This window comes from Lissotriton vulgaris, chromosome 1_1 (assembly GCF_964263255.1).
Source record: "Lissotriton vulgaris chromosome 1_1, aLisVul1.2, whole genome shotgun sequence".
Classification (NCBI taxonomy): Eukaryota; Metazoa; Chordata; class Amphibia; order Caudata; family Salamandridae; genus Lissotriton; species Lissotriton vulgaris.
Window position 1 is genome coordinate 2,009,799,667 of NC_141685.1, and position 18,404 is coordinate 2,009,818,070.

The 18,404-nt window shown below is 47.1% G+C and overlaps 1 protein-coding gene across 30 annotated transcripts in view; it reads right to left on the reverse strand.

Moving 5' to 3' along the window:
* The window catches only part of PPFIBP1 (PPFIB scaffold protein 1), a 1,004,279-nt gene that overhangs the window by 112,231 nt on the left and 873,644 nt on the right, over positions 1-18,404 (reverse strand). For all 30 annotated transcript variants that reach the window (XM_086920149.1, XM_086920163.1, XM_086920158.1 and 27 more), the window contains one exon: positions 15,949-16,074. In XM_086920149.1, the coding sequence (XP_086776275.1) occupies positions 15,949-16,074 (126 nt within the window). The remainder of the gene's footprint in view (positions 1-15,948; positions 16,075-18,404) is intronic.

Genomic DNA, 18,404 nt, shown 5'->3' on the forward strand with positions numbered 1-18,404 from the left:
ACACACCACTCATCCTCTGGCTCACCTAAGACCCCCACAAGTAAAAATGTTTGCGACACCATGGCCAGCATAGCTAACTGGATGTGAGCCAATGCCTTAAACTCAACTCCGACAGACGGAAGTACTGATCTTCGGTAGAAACACATCAATATGGGACCACAGCTGGTGGCCAGTCGAACTTGGACCCACACCAACAGACCAAGCACGCAACCTCGACATCATCCTCAACAGCAAATTCATCATGAAGCAGCAGATCAACTCAGTCCCCTCCTCCTGCTTCCACTCCCTCTGCATGCCCCGCAGAATTTTCAGATGGATCCCAGTCATCACCAGGAAGACTGTCACCCATGCCCTAGTCACCAGCCGCCTCGACAATGGCAATGCTCTCTACTCCGGCATCCCCACCAAACGGACCCCACATCACCCCCCACCTCAGAAACCTCCACTGGCTGCCCATGCAAAAGAGATACTAGTTCAAGAACCTAACACATGGTTACAAGGCACTACACGATCAAGGACCGTCTTTTCATCAACCACCTACTCCACTTCCATCAACCCAGACACCTGCACCTCACTAGCCCACGCTCACTACCCCGTATCCACTGCAGCAGTGGCCGTGCCTTCTCCTACATCCCCGTCAATACTTGAAACGAGCTTCACTTCCACCTCCGACCAGCACCCTCCCTCACAGATTTCAGAAAGAAACTCAAGACCTGGCTTTTCCCTCTTACCTATTCAGACTGACAGACTATTTCAGGCTGGGCAAGGGAGTGATGCACGTTTCCACTGTATTTTACACTTTGATAACGAACGTCACTTTTGCACTTTATTCACTGTATCCACTATGAATTAAGGGGATCCTTTAGATATTCAGAACAGTGCACCATAGACACAAATGTCTCAAAAGTCTTGAAATCTTGAAATGTAATATTCTTTTGCTGTAGAAAAGGGATTATTTATGAAATATATTATATATACATATATAGTATGCTGATGATCAGGTATTAATGTCGATAAATAGCCTAACACATTCATTACAAAAATGTGTTCTTGCATCACCAGATGCATTGTTCAGATACCAGTAAACATACAACCACAGAATTACCATCAGGCACCTGCTGAACCTGATGCTCCACCACACACAAAAAGCAGCTGATTTGACCCATATTTACAGTCCCCCAAAATTTCAAGGTCCTGGAATCACGTGCAGCACTCACTATTGCACTAATTTAATTGTTAAAATGGTCCAGCCAGTAAAGTAGCTTCATGGGATGTGTGTCATCAACTGCACAGATCGTGGGAGTAAAATGCAGGTTTTAGACTCAAATCCAGAAATTGTAAACTAGGCTATTTATCCGTCAAAGGGGAACAAGCACAAGCAATACCAAACATTTTGGTTCTTGTTGGCTAGAAGCTTGGTAGAGCTTCATCAACACACACAAAATATAAGCAGCTTGGGCTCAGCAGTGCAAGCTTGCTTAACTCAAAAGATCTAGGCCAGGTGGCGCAAAGTTTTCTCCCTCTCATCCACACACACATGCACAGACAAAAGTTGTTTCTTTCCACACATACACACAGCTTCCCTCAGATACATAAAGCCACTATTGCACAGACACGCTACACATCCACTTCTCAAACACACACGTGCTTTCAAGATGATATGCGAGTATGTGGGTATCCAAGAGAGGCATCCTGACTTCAAACTTCAATTACATTTCCCCAGAAGAAGGACAGGTGGTTGGTTTCAGAAGGGGGCAACCAAGACTTTCTCTGTGGCAACTATCTGGATTGAATACCTGAGATTCCACTTCTAATTGCTTAATATGTTTCCCTTAATACATACGTGTACCAAACAAGCATTTGCAATGCATTAGGTCTCGCATTAGGAAAGTTTGAGCTATTGGTATTGTAAATGACACATTTTGTATTTATGTGTTGGTTTTGAAAATAGCAGAATTAATAGCTTTGTCATTTACAATTCCAATAGTTTTAACTTTCGCAAATGTGACACCTATAGCATTTGTAATGCAATATGTGTTGTATTTACGTGACTTAGATGTATTGATATTACAAATAACAATGGCTTTAATTTTTTAAAATAATTAATACTTAAATAAAAGTTATTGTAATTTATAATGGCAACAGCTTTAACTTTTGTAAATAACTTTTGTGAAGATTATGTTCAGTGTATTTTATTGAGACCAAAATCCAAGAACAGAAGTGAAATATTAACATCTTTTTGTGACATTTGAAATAAAGCTTGAAACATTGAGAGAACATATTTGTACCAGTTGTTATTGAATAGTTGCACAGATTGATGTTGTGGTGGCGCCGAGTAATGTTGTGGTGGCGCCGAGTAATGTTGTGGTGGCGCCGAGTAATGTTGTGGTGGCGCCGAGTAATGTTGTGGTGGCGCCGAGTAATGTTGTGGTGGCGCCGAGTAATGTTGTGGTGGCGCTGAGTAATGTTGTGGTGGCGCCGAGTAATGTTGTGGTGGCAACGAGTAATGTTGTGGTGGCAACGAGCAATGTTGTGGTGGCAACGAGCAATGTTGTGGTAGCGCATAGTGATGTTGTTGTGCCCCTGGGGCGATGGATAGAGTGAGGGAGGGCGATGGATAGAGTGAGGGAGGGCGATGGATAGAGTGAGGGAGGGCGATGGATAGAGTGAGGGAGGGCGATGGATAGAGTGAGGGAGGGCGATGGATAGAGTGAGGGAGGGCGATGGATAGAGTGAGGGAGGGCGATGGATAGAGTGAGGGAGGGCGATGGATAGAGTGAGGGAGGGCGATGGATAGAGTGAGGGAGGGCGATGGATAGAGTGAGGGAGGGCGATGGATAGAGTGAGGGAGTGCGATGGATAGAGTGAGGGAGTGCGATGGATAGAGTGAGGGAGTGCGATAGAGGGAGGGCGATAGAGGGAGGGCGATAGAGGGAGGGCGATAGAGGGAGGGCGATAGAGAGAGGGCGATAGAGAGAGGGCGATAGAGAGAGGGCGATAGAGGGAGGGCGATAGAGGGAGGGCGATAGAGGGAGGGCGCTAGATAGAGGGAGGGCGCTAGATAGAGGGAGGGCGCTAGATAGAGGGAGGGCGCTAGATAGAGGGAGGGCGCTAGATAGAGGGAGGGCGATAGATAGAGGGAGGGCGATAGATAAGAGTGAGTGAGGGCGGTAGAGTGAGTGAGGGCGGTAGAGTGAGGGAGGGCGGTAGAGTGAGGGAGGGCGGTAGAGTGAGGGAGGGCGGTAGAGTGAGGGAGGGCGGTAGAGTGAGGGAGGGCGGTAGAGTGAGGGAGGGCGGTAGAGTGAGGGAGGGCGGTAGAGTGAGGGAGGGCGGTAGAGTGAGGGAGGGCGGTAGAGTGAGGGAGGGCGGTAGAGTGAGGGAGGGCGGTAGAGTGAGGGAGGGCGGTAGAGTGAGGGAGGGCGGTAGAGTGAGGGAGGGCGGTAGAGTGAGGGAGGGCGGTAGAGTGAGGGAGGGCGGTAGAGTGAGGGAGGGCGGTAGAGTGAGGGAGGGCGGTAGAGTGAGGGAGGGCAGTAGAGTGAGTGAGGGAGGGCGGTAGAGTGAGTGAGGGCGGTAGAGTGAGTGACGGTGGTAGAGTGAGGGCGGTAGAGAGGTAGAGTGAGGGCGGTAGAGAGGTAGAGTGAGGGCGGTAGAGAGGTAGAGTGAGGGCAGTAGAGAGGTAGAGTGAGGGCAGTATAGAGGTAGAGTGAGGGCAGTAGAGAGGTAGAGTGAAGGCGGTAGAGAGGTAGAGTGAGGGCGGTAGAGTGGTAGAGTGAGGGCGGTAAAGTGAGGGTGTGAGGGAGGTAGAGTGGTAGAGTGATGGCGATAGAGTGAGTGAGGGCGATAGAGTGAGTGAGGGCGATAGAGTGAGTGAGGGCGATAGCGTGAGTGAGGGCGATAGCGTGAGTGAGGGCGATAGCGTGAGTGAGGGCGGTAGAGTGGCAGAGGGCGGTAGAGTGAGGGCCGTAGAGTGAGGGCGGTAGAGCGAGGGCGGTTGAGTGGTAGAGTGAGGGCTGTAGAGTGAGGGCGGTAGAGTGGTGGAGTGTGGGCAGTAGAGTGGTAGAGTGAGGACGGTAGAGTGGTAGAGTGAGGGCGGTAGAGTGAGGGTGGTAGAGTGAGGGTGGTAGAGTGAGGGCAGTGGAGAAGTGTGGCTCACTGGTTAGAGGAGGCAGACCTGGAAGCAGAGGTCAGCCCGGGACCAGGGTTCAATTCCTGGCTCGGCGGGGTCTTGAGTCCTAAAAATGTCCATGGACTCGACAATTCTCGCTCCGGTGCCTACTCGATTCACGGGCTCACACTCTGCGACTCTGGGCAATAGCTTGCTGAATCTCCACAACGGCCCCACGCAGCGGGATGCCTGGCTTTCACCTTGCGGATACCCTGCCGGGGTTATCTCACAGGGGAATACCAGGACGGGTTCCCTAAGCAAGCGCTTAGAAACCGCTCGGGGATTTGTGCTATATAAATTCCTGTACATTTACATAGAGTGGTAGAGTGAGGGCGGTAGAGTGGTAGAGTGAGGGCGGTAGAGTGAGGGCAGTAGAGTGGTAGAGTGAGGGCAATAGAGTGGTAGAGTGAGGGCAATAGAGTGAGGACGGTAGAGTGAGGGCGGTAGAGTGAGGGCGGTAGAGTGAGGGCGGTAGAGTGAGGGCGGTAGAGTGAGGGCGGTAGAGTGAGGGCGGTAGAGTGAGGGCGGTAGAGTGAGGGTGGTAGATTGGTAGAGGGAGAGCGGTAGATTGGTAGAGTGAGGGCGGTAGAGTGAGGGCAGTGGAGCAGTAGAGTGAGGGCGCAAGAGTGGTAGAGTGAGGGCGGTGGAGTGAGGGCAGTAGAGTGGTAGAGTGAGGGCGGTAGAGTGGTAGAGTGAGGGCGGTAGAGTGGTAGAGTGAGGGAGGTAGAGTGGTAGAGTGAGGGAGGTAGAGTGATGGCGGTAGAGTAGTACAGTGAGGGCGGTAGAGTGAGGGCAGTAGAGTGGAAGAGTGAGGGCGGTAGAGTGAGGGCGGTAGAGTGGTAGAGTGAGGGCGGTAGAGTGAGGGTGGTAGAGTGGTAGAGTGAGAGTGGTAGAGTGAGGGCGGTAGAGTGAGGGCGGTAGAGTGGTAGAGTGAGGGCGGTAGAGTGGGGGCGGTAGAGTGGTAGAGTGGTAGAGTGAGAGCGGTAGAGCAGTAGAGTGAGGGTAGTTGAGTGGGGGCAGTAGAGTGGTAGAGTGAGGGCGGTAGAGTGGTAGAGTAAGGGAGGTAGAGTGATGGTGGTAGAGTGGTATGGTGAGGGCGGTAGAGTGGTAGAGTGAGGGCGGTAGAGTGAGGGCGGTAGAGCGGTAGAGTGAGGGCAGTAGAGTGGAAGAGTGAGGGCAGTAGAGTGAGGGCGGTAGAGTGAGGGTGGTAGAGTGGTAGAGTGCGAGTGGTAGAGTGAGGGCGGTAGAGTGAGGGCGGTAGAGTGAGGGCGGTAGAGTGGGGGCGGTAGAGTGGTAGAGAGGGCGGTAGAGTGGTAGAGTGAGGGCGGTAGAGTGGTAGAGTGAGGGAGGTAGAGTGATGGCGGTAGAGTAGTACAGTGAGGGCGGTAGAGTGGTAGAGTGAGGGCGGTAGAGTGGTAGAGTGAAGGCGGTAGAGTGAGGGCAGTAGAGTGGTAGAGTGAGGGCGGTAGAGTGAGGGCAGTAGAGTGGAAGAGTGAGGGCGGTAGAATGGTAGAGTGAGGGCGGTAGAGTGAGGGCGGTAGATTCAACAATGCTGCTTATCCAGCTACATAGAGAAGACGTGTTCTTCTCAAGTCTCAGTGGGGCCAACTCACTCAACTGACGCAGTGCCTGCTTGCCACGGTACCTGCATTTCAATGCACACCACCGGCTTAGATTGAAACGAACCCCCGCACCTCCATCGTTCAATCATATTTGATGTATGGAAATCACACCTGTGCATTTTCAATATACACTTATTCAATCATGGGGCAAAAATGTAATTTCATAGAAATCGTTAATAGTGAAGTATGTTGTGAAATTGCAACTCAAGAAAAATAATCGCCCCTCCTCATCTTCTAAATAACCGCGCCTGCTGGAACCTGAGACAAGGGTCCTTGGAAAGGTTTGTTTGAAATGCAAAGCAAATCCTCCATATAAATTCCACATACAGGGCACTCTGATCAGTAAGAAGGTAAACAACTAAATTAACTAAGTGCGAGACCTAAAACAGTATATCGCAACAGGTTATAGTTCACTGCTACTCTTAAACCCCAGCTGCCTCTTCAATCACTCACTAACTGTATCTTTGCCTATGACCTGTACAGTGTTAAACTACCTTGTAGATAAGCTTGTACTATACGAATATAACATGCATACATACATTCTGAAGCAGCAGCTTTCAGGCAATTGAGCTCTGCTGGAAATCCGTCATATTCTACCTCTAAATGAGCTTCTCTAGTTGGAAAACTACACATGATCAAGGCAACATTTACTTGGCGCAGAAAGGACACACCGGACAGCCATCTAGTAGGGTCTGTTGGGTCAAGCTGAACAGGGACCCGGCAGTTGCAGTTTGGAAACAGTCAACAAAGGGCTTGTATGAGGGATTGCATAACTCTTATGCCTGGCTCTCCAGGAAAGGGAAGAAACTGGTAGTTGATCGTTCCCAGTCCTCACAATACTTTTTTGCCCATTCTCCTCCCCACTCTTATCTCCTTTGTGCCTCAGAGAAGACCTAGGAACCATGCTCTCTCCTTGGGTTAACCCACAAGACTTACAGAGCTCCCTCACCGGAGTAGTAGAGTAATGCTTATGGGAAGTTCAATTTGCCACTCTCATAAGGCGCCTCACAGGATGGTGGCCTTGATGGAGTTGTCAAAGGGTGTGTAGCTATAGTAGTGAAGAATGATAGTGTCACTGCGGACTAGAGGTGCAGCTGTGCCAGTTGTGGATGGCTCTATGCTCATGCTGCTGTAGCTACAAAAACTCCTCGGTGCCATGGCTACAGAACTCTTACGTTACTCCAGGCGCTTCACAAACACGGCAGCAGCCAGGCTTTCTCTAGTGAAGGATAGTTTGGAATACTGAAAGATGAGCCTACTAGACTTACTTCAATGGGCAAAAGGTCTCCCTGTGGCATCTATGCAAAACGAAATATATGGAGGGACAATTAATATAAAAATACACACATACTATTCAAAAACAAGCACTGGTAATGCCAAGTAGCCTTGCTCTAAAGTGATGCACCCTATAATAACTAAGGCATGCCAATCATCATGCAACACTCACACCGACATTCCCCCACCAGCACTTACATAGACACACTGCTGAACACATACTCACACAGGCACACATTTTATCTGTCACCCACAGACACACCACTTCTCCTGCATAACTGTCCAACTAAAATGCATAGCCATTGTTCACACAGATACACCTCTACACACACACACACACACACACACACACACACACACACACACACACACACACACACACACACACACACACACACACACACACACACACACACACACACACACACACACACACACACACACACACACACACACACACACACACACACACACACACACACACACACACACACACACACACACACACACACACACACACGCTCAATGCCCACATACAGCTCACTGTATGCACACAGAATCTGTATTCACCCTCTACTCGTACTGGCATACCTCTCTAATCCCATACATACACCTCTTCCCTTGCACACTCACAGTTTATCATGAACTCACAAAGACAAACAACGCACCCCGGACTCACACACCTCTCACACACTTTACACAGATGCTGCTCACCACTCACACAGATGACACTCAACCTTGCACTTGCACAGACCCCACACACACCGTGAGTGACCATGTAGATCTCCCTGCCAATACGCACACTATTCACCCCCATGCATACATGTTACACTGCATGCACACAGATAAAGCAAATTGTTCAAACCCAGGATTCATCACGGAGCATGGAGTGTTATTCATTCCGCTCTTTTGCAGCACATCAAATCCTGCCCTATTTGCTTTAGTCAGAACTTGCAAGTTACACATATCACAAACTCTCCTCCCTCACCACTAAGCTATCTAAGTGGAAATGGAAGTTGTGTCCTCCACGTTATGTGCAGTCCTCTTCTGCATACAAGTCACACCCCTTCGCTATGTCACTAGGACACTTTTAAATGTATTAAATAAAATATAGCGCTTAAGTGCTTTTTTCGGCAAAATGCACTCTATTCCACAAACCAAGATTAGTAGTTAATAGCTTAGCACAATATGTTTTTTCCCCTTGAGCATTAATTGTGTGAGAATTGTGTTCTTGTGCATTTAGTAGAATTTGGAGTAGGGACAGAATGATGGGAATAGATGTGAAAAGGGGAAGTATTAAGTTGTTTTTGTAAGTAGTGGTTAGATGTGCTTGTTAGTTGGAAGGCATGGCTCGAACGAAGGCCTGAAAGTTTGATAAGGATGTTTGGAGCTCATTTTAAATGTTTGGGATGAGTCAGTGGTAGGATGGGTGAAAAGGATGGAATGGAGTTTTTTGATAGCAAAATGTAAATAATTGATACATACATACAGATACACACACATGATGCTTGGAAAGTTTTGTTTTGCTTGATTAAACCCATTTGTAATAATTCCAGTGTATAAGTTGAAGTAGCAATATTAACATGGTCTGCTTTCCACATTTATCTTGTAGTACATATGAACAAATTACGTACCTTCGGTAATGCTTTTTCTGGCGGATACAGTATCTGCCTGTGGTTTTCTCACCTTATGAATATCCCCTGCGCCAGCATTCCGTCAAAATTTTTCGTAGCTCTCCTCGCCGACATGGTGGTCATAGCGTCATGGCTCCGCACGCGGCTCCGCATGACGTCACCAGAGCCATAAGAAGACAACGTCGGCGTAATGACGTCTGTTCCACCCAATTTTTACGTGCCACCGAGGCAAAATGGGCGTACCGACCATAGAGACAATGCATACATAGTGTACAGACTTCCCACAAATACACTCCGTGTATAATGAAATAAGAAAGCTTGCCTTTCAAACAAAACAACAATAAACCAATAGAGGTAATAAAGTCTTGAGTACACAAAAATACATGAAATAACGAATACCTCAATTTTTATGGCATAAAAGGGTGGACAACGGGGAGGTGGGTGGGTCAGTGAGGAATCCACAGGCAGATACTGTATCCACCAGAAAAAGCATTACTGAAGGAAAGTAACTTGTTCTTCTGATGAATACATCTGCCTGTGGATTCCTCACCTTATCAATAGAATCCCACAGCAGTCTAACCCCCGGAGGAGGGTGTCCACCCTTCTATACCAAAAAATCTTGTAAAACAGAGTGTGCAAAATGGCCATCCCTCCTCACCTCGGAATCCAAGCAGTAATGCTTCGCGAAAGTGTGGAGGGAGGCCCAAGTTGCGGCCTTACAGATGTCAAAAACAGGAACACCTCTGGACAAGGCAGAAGTAGATGATTTAGCTCTGGTGGAATGAGCTCTAATGCCTAAGGAGGCTCCTTACCAGCCAGGGAGTAGCATATCTTGATGCACAAGATGATCCATCTTGATAAAGTGCGCTTGTGCACCGCCTTGCCCTTCATACTACCAGCATATCCAACAAAGAGCTAATCATCTTGACAGAAGTCCTTTGTTCTATCCACATAGAAGCTAATCACTCTCTTTGGATCCAATCAATGAATCCTCTCCTCCTCCTCCTCCTCCTCCTCCTCCTCCTCCTCCTCCTCCATGGATGGATGAGGGAGAGGATAAAAAGTAGGGAGGGTAGTGGACTGACCTAGGTGGAAGGGAGTTACCACCTTAGGCAGAAAAACAGCCCTAGTTCGGAGTACCAACCTTTCAGCATGTATGGTCAAAAAAGGAGGCTTTGAACTCAAAGCCTGAAGCTCACTCACCCTCCTAGCCAAAGTGATAGCCACTAGAAAGACCGTTTCAAATGTCAGTAGTCTCAGAGGACAACTGTGCATAGGTTCAAACGTAGAACCGATAAAAAAAGTTAACACCAGATTTAAATCCCACTGGGGCATAATAAAAGGAGTGGGCAGAAACATGTTAATAAGCCCCTTGATAAACCTTAAGACTATAGGAGACAAATATCCTTTAACAGTGGCTACAGCACAACCCTGCTGTACCAAATAAAGTGAAAAACAAAGAACATCAGAAAGATGTGCTTTCAGAGGATAAACAGATTTCTCTTCACACCATCTAACACATTTCGACCACCCTTAAGAGTAGATAGATTTGGTGGAGTGTTGCCTGGCCGACAAAATAACATCCACCACGTCAGGCAGCAGAGAAAAAGAAGTCAGATTGCCCCGTTCAATCTCCCGGCATGAAGGTGCAGGCTCTGGAGGTGAGGATGTAGAACCTGCCCCTTCATCTGTTAGAGGAGGCCTGCCCTGAGAGGGAGATGGAGCGGAGGGTCCGACGAGAGGTGAAGTAGATCTGTGTACCACACCCTTCTTGGCCAATCCGGGGCGGTCAATATATCTAGGGCCCGGTCTAGGCGAATCTTCCTCAGAACCCAAGGAATCAAGGGTGTGGGAGGAAACGCGTAAAGGAGTTGTGAGCTCCAACTCAACTGAAACACATCCCCCAACGCTCCCTGCCTCCTAAACTGGAGATTGCAGAATGACAGGCAGTGCACGTTCGAGAGTGGCAAATGGGTCCACCCGAGGAGTTCCCCACGTCTGGAAGATGTGTTGCACTACCTCAGGATGAAGCCTCCACTCGTGGTCGGCGGAGAACAGCTGACAGACTGTCCGCACTCACATTCAGCACCCCGGCCAGATGGTTTGCCATCATGCAAATCCGATGGTTCTGAGCCCACAACCAGAGCTGCAACGTCTCTACATAGAGACGGTACGACCCTACTCCTCCCTGCTTGTTGACATACCACATGGCGGCAGTGTTGTCCGTCATGACTTGAACCAACTGACTGCGGATGGAAGGGAGGAAGGCCTTGAGCGCCAAACCTATCGCCCACAATTCCAAAAGGTTGATGTGAAGCAACCTTTCTTCTGGAGACCAAAGACCTTTGATCTCCAGATCCCTCAGATGAGCACCCCACCCTAGGGCAGAGGCATCTGTTATCACTGAAGATTGACGGGCTTCCCTTGAGACAGATTGCCCTCCACGCTCCACCAAGACAGATCCGCTGCACCTCCTCTGGAGACCCGGACTGACTCCCTGTGATCTCCGTTGTGCTGATACCACCGACTGCGGAGACACCACTGGAGTGCCCTCATGTGCCAGGGTGCATGGTTGACCAGCAGGATGCAGGAAGCAAACAGGCTGAGCAGGCGAAGGAGCTTCAGAACTGGAACAACCGCTCCATTGTAAAGCAAGGGGATAATTTCCAGAATGTCGAGAATCCTTTGCGGAGGAGGGAATACTCGACACACAGTGGTATCCAGTACTGCCCCTATGAACAGGTTGCTCTGAGAGGGCACCAAGTGAGACTTGGGTGAATTTATCGAAAAACCCAGTTCGTACAACAGCTGGGCTGAAACCTGCAAATGATGACTCACCATCTCTGGAGACTCTTCCAGTCGTCCAGGTAGGGGAAAACTGGAATCACCGATCTCCTGGGATGGTCAGCCACCACTGCCATCACCTTGGTGAAGACTTGAGGTGCGGTAGTAAGACCAAACTGTAGGACCACAAACTGGTAGTGTTGCGACCCAACCTTGAAACGGAGATACTTCCTTTGCGACTTCAGGATTGGGATGTGGAAATACGCATCCTGCAAGTCGATGGACACCATCCAGTCCTTTTGTTGCAGCGCCTGAAGAACCTGCGCTAGGGTGAGCATCTTGAATCTCTCCTGCTTGAGAAATAGATTCAAGATTCTGAGGTCCAGAATAGGACGTAGCCTGCCATTCTTCTTGGGAATAAGGAAATACTGAGAGTAGCATCCTTGACCCCTTTCATGCTCCGGAACCACCTCTATCGCACCTTTCTGTAACAGGGTAAGAACTTCCTTCTGAAAGAGAAGCAAATGATCCTCCGTGCAAAACCCCTGGCAAGGAGGGTAAGGAAGAGGGAATTCCCTGAAGGGAAGGGCGTACCCATTTTCCACAAGATCAAAACACCAAAGGTCCAAAGTAATTAACCTCCAATCTCGTAGAAAATGAGTAAGCCAACCTCTCACGGGACCCACATGATCCAGAATGGTGGATCGAAGGCTGCTTTCCTGCATTACCAGGAGGGGTTTGAGCGGTAGAGGAGGAAGAGGGTTGACGCCCGGTTCCACAAAGGCGACCTATGCCTTTACCCCTGTAGCTCTTATACAAGGTGTTTTGCTGCTGTTGCGGAGGCTGTCTGGATCCACGAAAGGAAGACTTCTCAAAGCCATGGTATCTTTTATAACCATAGCCTCTTGTTTGAATCTGCAGACCCACAGACCTTGCAGTTGCTTTACTGTCCTTGAATATCTGAAGGGCAGAGTCCGCCTTTTCACCAAAAAGCTTAGAACCATCAAAATGCAAATCAATAAGAGCAGCCTGCACTTCAGGAGAGAACCCTGAAGATTTTAACCAAGCAGGCCTCCTTGTTGCAATAGACAAGGCCATGACCCTGGCAACAGAATCTGCTGTATCCAGCCCAGACTGGATAACCTGGCTAGCAGCCGCTTGAGCATCCACCAACACCTCACTCAGATTCCCCTTGTCCTCCTCCGATAACGTAGGAAGAAGCTGTTTCGCAGAGTCCATTAAAGCATGAATATACCTGCCCAAGAGACAAGTGGCGTTGGTAGATTTTAATGCCACACTGGCTGAAGAAAAGACCTTTTTCGCAGACTGCTTCAGCTTCTTAGAGTCCCTGTGGGCCTGCAAAAACGCCCCTGTTGACTGCTTTGAGCAAGAAGCCTGCACCACCAGACTTTCAGGAGAAGGGTTAGAGGATAGGAAAATCGGATTATCTCCTGGAGCAGGTCTATATCTTCTTGAGACCGACCTCGAAACTGCAGGTGCTGAAAGAGGATTGCGCCACACATCAAGTATCGGCTCATTTAGAGCATCATTAAATGGCAAAAGAGGCTCAATCACCGAAGACAGAGAATGAAGCACTTCAGTGAGAATATTAGGTTTATACTGTGCTACAGGAAGCTGCAAGTCCAAAAGTTCCGCAGCCTTCCTAATAACTGTGTGATATGGTGCAACATCCTTAGAGGGAGAAGCCTTTTGAGAAACAAAGTCCCACTCTGGGTAAGTGTCAAGTCCACTTGCTTCACACAAGTCTTCAAAAGCATCCTCAGTGTCATACACTTCTCCTTCCTCTCTCTCTTCATCCCGGTATTACTCTTCCTCCACTAACCTCTGCGCCTCTCTTCTCGTGCACATCTTCGGTTGCTGCAGTCTGCGGCGCCACACTCAGCGTCGATGTCTCCTGAAGCGGCGTCAAAGGTGGATCCATAAGCGGCGCCATGCGAATCAGAGAAGATTCACGGGATGGAGAAGGAGACTGCCCATACGGCATCAACATTCTCGGAGCCGGAAAAGACCAGGACGACGTCGCTGGCATAAACGGCATAAAGGGGCCTGAGGATACTGATGAGGCACACCCAAATTATAAGCCAACGGACCCATGGGACCCGAAGGTGCTCCAGAGGGGTACGAGGCCCTGGTGAAAACACCATACATTGAATTTAAAAAATGCGAGGGATCGGAACCCGGCGTCGGAAACGGAGGGTAAGAAGCTGGTTCCGGATCCGATCGAGGTACCTCTGGTATCGGAGTCGCTGGAGTCACAGGTGGAACAGCTGGAGCCGAAGGAACCTCAACATCATCAGCTGGATTCGATGGCGAGAATCTCGGCGTCGTTGCCTGGTCCGGAGTCCCCTTATAGGAAGGAGAATGAACTGGAGTCGCCTGAGGGGACACCGAAGGTAAAGGAGAAACAAAGTCCTTTTCTCGACGTAGAGGAGCAGGTGAAGGCGACCTCGACACCACCGACTTCGAAGAACGACGTCGAGAAGCATGTCTCTTCTTCTTATGCTTCTTCTTGGAGTCATGCGACGCCGAAGAACTAGACTTTGATCTTTTTCAACTCCTTTTCTGGCTTCTTGCTCCTTTAATGCCTTCGGGCTAATCTTCCTGCACGATGAGCATCCCTCGACGTCATTGTCTGAAGACAAACATCAAAGGCAGTCCTCATGCGGTTCAGTAATCGACATATGTTTACCGCATTCTCTGCAAGGTTTAAACCCTGACTTCCCCAGAGCAGACATGACAAAGAAAGGAAGAGATACAATCAAAAATACAAAGTATCCAAAAGAAGTATGGAGAGTCCCAGAAAAAAACGTTAGGGTCGAAAGCACAGAAAAAAGGGAACGGATGTCATCACACCGACGTGGTCTTCTTATGGCTCCGGTGACGTCATGCGGAACCGCGTGCGGAGCTATGACGCTATGACTACCTCGTCGGTGTGGAGTGCTACGATAAATTTCCGCAGAATGCTGGCGCAGGGGATATTCATAAGGTGAGGAATCTACAGGCAGATGTATCCATCAGTATTATGGTTTTGAATAACTGTAATTAACTGATATACATATTAATTCACATGTCACCTATTGTAGTTATTAGAAGCATGCATAACCATCTCTATACATGCATATCTACATAGCAGCAGCAATTTTGACATGGTCTAACATACACATGTATTTTATGGTGTAATATATAGTTGTCCCCTTAATAAATGTATCCGTTTGAAACAGGAGGCACGGTTCAAAGTACAATGGCATGCACTTGTATAGCAGCTCCTTTCCATACTGTGAGAAGTAGAATTTGCTGTATCCAAGTATATTGTTGTGGTATATGGTACATTCTTGAATTGTGAGCGTAGTCGCCATGTGGGGGAAGAGCCCTTGACTAATCTTCTGAAGTGGAGGTAGTTGTCGGTGGGTCTTATTTTTGCGGGTAGGGAATTCCATATTTTGGCTGCTTGTACAGAGAAAAATGTTCCACCAAAGGTTTGTCCCCCTTTGTATGTAGGTATGAGGTGGAGAGCCATTCTTGTGTGTTAGTTTTTTGGTTGTATGTATTTGTTGATATTCTTCCTGAGGAAGTAAATTGATACTTGTATAGCGCACTACTCACCCGTAAGGGTCTCAAGGCGCTTGTACGAATACCGCTGTGGAACCCATCGTGGCTTTCCCTGTGAGGCGTCCACTCCTGGGCACCCCCAAGGTGGAGGCCACGCATCCTTAGCGTTGTGGGGGCCGTTGTGGAGATTAAGCAAGCTATTGCCCAGAGTTGCAGAGCGGGACTCCATGATTGGAATAGGCACCGACGCGAGAATTATCGGGTCCGTGGAATTTTTGAGCCCAAGACCCGCCGAGGCGGGGAATTGAACCCTGGTCCCGGGCTAGACCTCTGCATCAGAGTCTGCCGCTCTAATCATTGAGACACACTTCTCCTTTGTCATGTATTGCTTTGTGTGTGAATCAAAGCATCTTAAAAGAGTATCTTCTGGCAACTGGTCTTCAGTGAGGCACCCTTGAAGCAGGAGAGATGTATGCCTGTGGCTTTACATTTAGGAAGAGTCTAGCGCAGCCTTCTGAATTCTTTGTAGTATTCTCATAGTTTACAAAATTGACCCATAATACAGATTATTAGCATAGTCCAGTTTTGACAATCCAAGAGTGATGGTAGCATGAACCTTGTGTGCCGATCCTAGGTGCGGGAAGATACATCACAGTGTGGTTATTATGAGAAAGCTTGATTTGGCTCCCATATTCATTTGTGGAGTCACTGACAGTTTACATATGTGATATATCACATATGTAAACTGTCAGTCCACAGTGTATAAATATTGAAAAAAAAAGTGTGCCCCAAACTATGGATAAAAGCATGTCATGAAATTAATTACTTAAAGTATACAAAACTCAACATCTAGCATAATACACACGTTTAGCAAGTAATGAAGCTTAAAAAACGTTACCATCAATCCACCATGCACACCGCTGCCTCTTAGATTGGGTGCATACTCTGCAAGGTCGACAGATCGCAGCCATTCCATAACTCGATGATTGGTCCACTGGGACACTTCTGATGGCGTGATGTTATTCTGAAAAATAAGCACTCAACTTACATTTCTTGAGTTACATTTTTGATTAAATGTACATGTGAAAAAATAGGGTACTGTCAAATACACTTTATCGTGCAAAAGGTGCCGGCAGAGGAATACGTCACTCACCAACTTATTAGCTTTCGTGTCCATTACGATCTTACCCCATAGCAGTTATACGACAAGCATGGGTTGCTAACCATCTTGAAGACTGAACCAGACGAATCTGTTAAGTGCATTTTGAATAGTAAATGACACTGTTCTTGAATACTTAGGGATAGCAATACCAGGCTTACCGAAAAACGTTTCCGCAAATGTTCTGGGACAGCAGTTAAATTAGTAAAACCTGCATTATTTAGGGTAAACAAACTGGTAGATTTTTTTCCTTTTATGGGAAGTGGCATGCTCCTCTGGAACTTTGCTACGTCCAATACATAAGAGATTTGTAACTCACTATTGGTAGGTTCAATTATACATTTTAAATAGATTTGGCCACTTGTTTGTTGCAGTCCATTACTATGCAGCCTACTGCAGTGGGTGCAATGGAAATACATGAAAATAACAAGCTGTCTTCTTTAATTGGTCAATGCAGAAAGGACAGGCTTTTTGGCTCTCAACGTGGTTTCATATATAAAATTAACATTTGTATCATCATATTGTTCGCCGTTACCCTATTTTTAACTAGATGTAAAAATGCACTTAGATTGTCAAACAACTGGTTAATACTTTGGTAAACCACAGCCGATCACAAGTTTCTTACTTGTGCAAATGTAGCTATTCTTTTTTTCCTTTTAAAAATCAGTAGCATTTTTACTGTTGAAGTGGATATTTCCCATTACAGAAAATTACCTGAGGGCTAAAGACCTTTTGCTTTCAAGACCATTAGCATCAAGTGTAACTTGTGGGACAGCTCATCCCATCCCAAAACGAATGAGAAATTTTGCTTTCTTGACAAGAATGTCAGGTCCCTCTACTACTAGAAATATATATCTCCCTCCTTTCCTTCCCTTTCTCTTCCACCTGTTCCTTAATTAGATTTCGACTTCTAGATTGTGTGAATGCCGGAAAGCATCTTATATATGCAATCACAGAAATGCTGACAGCAAGCACATAGACTAACTGTGTTATGAGGGGAAAAAAGAATAACCAAGTATTAAGAAGCTTACGGAAGCAACGCAGATTAATCTGACTTTTTATGTGCTAGGCAACATGTTCCCAAGAGCACCTGCTGCACAAACTATGACCACCTGTCTAGAAACAGTTACTCACCAGGATATGGCAGACTGCAGGGGTGTCTTAGGGAAATACAATCTAAATTTGCTTCTAAGATATTCTGGGCCTGACCCATGTAGCACTTTATGTGCCTAGCACAAGGCCTTAAAAGCAATCAGGACCGCATAAGGAAGGACGCTGACATACAGACCGCAGTTAAATTGTAAATATCTAATGATCTTTGTACCACAAGATTCATTTACCCTGAACTGAATTTAAAAAATCTGATGTTATTTCTATGAAAGACCTGGTCTGATTGCCCCTGTAGGGTGAACCACATTTTAGCTGTTTAGGACCTTTTATTGTACCTCACTTTGCAATGAATACTGCAGTGTAGTTCCTATTTTCCCAATAGGCCCTGCGCATTGGAATAACAAACAGTAGTATCGACGTAGAAGTGCGGATCTTCCAGGCCTCCACTGACTTTGCTAAACTTAATTGGGTTTGTTACCAACTAGCTCAGAGGTCACTGGAAACTTTCTTCTCTGAATAGGAAGTGATCAGCTTCCTTGGTTCAGACAAGAAGGGATTCAGTTTCCAAACAACCGTACAACATGACAACTTTGCTCCTCAGATAAGAGTCAATCTCTAGAGTCGTGTGAACAATAGACAGTTATTTTACTCAGTCAGTGGTTGTGCAGTTTACTTTCACAATATGTAGAGAATAGAGAGACGGGCGTTGTCAATAAAGGGTAACATTTATTGAACAGTCTTTCTTCTCGTACAAGAGAAATGAATTGCCACCATTGCAAGACTTGTTATTATAAAAAGTACGTACAGTAAGATGAGTATTGCGAAATAATACTGTAAAAGCATTGATATGGTTTCTTAGCCATACAATGGTTTAAAATGAATAAAACATATATACATTCATATATACATTAGGCTAAAATACTCAACTGGTGCTTCTAACTACGCCTACCCCAGTGTACCTGACCTAAGCCTAATACTTGGGGGGGGGGGGGGGGGGGAGTAAGTAAGTAGCTTTAAGTTAAGTTGGTTTTGCCAAGTTTTGCTTCAAGAATTCTCTAAGGGTTTAGTCAACACCATACCTCTGG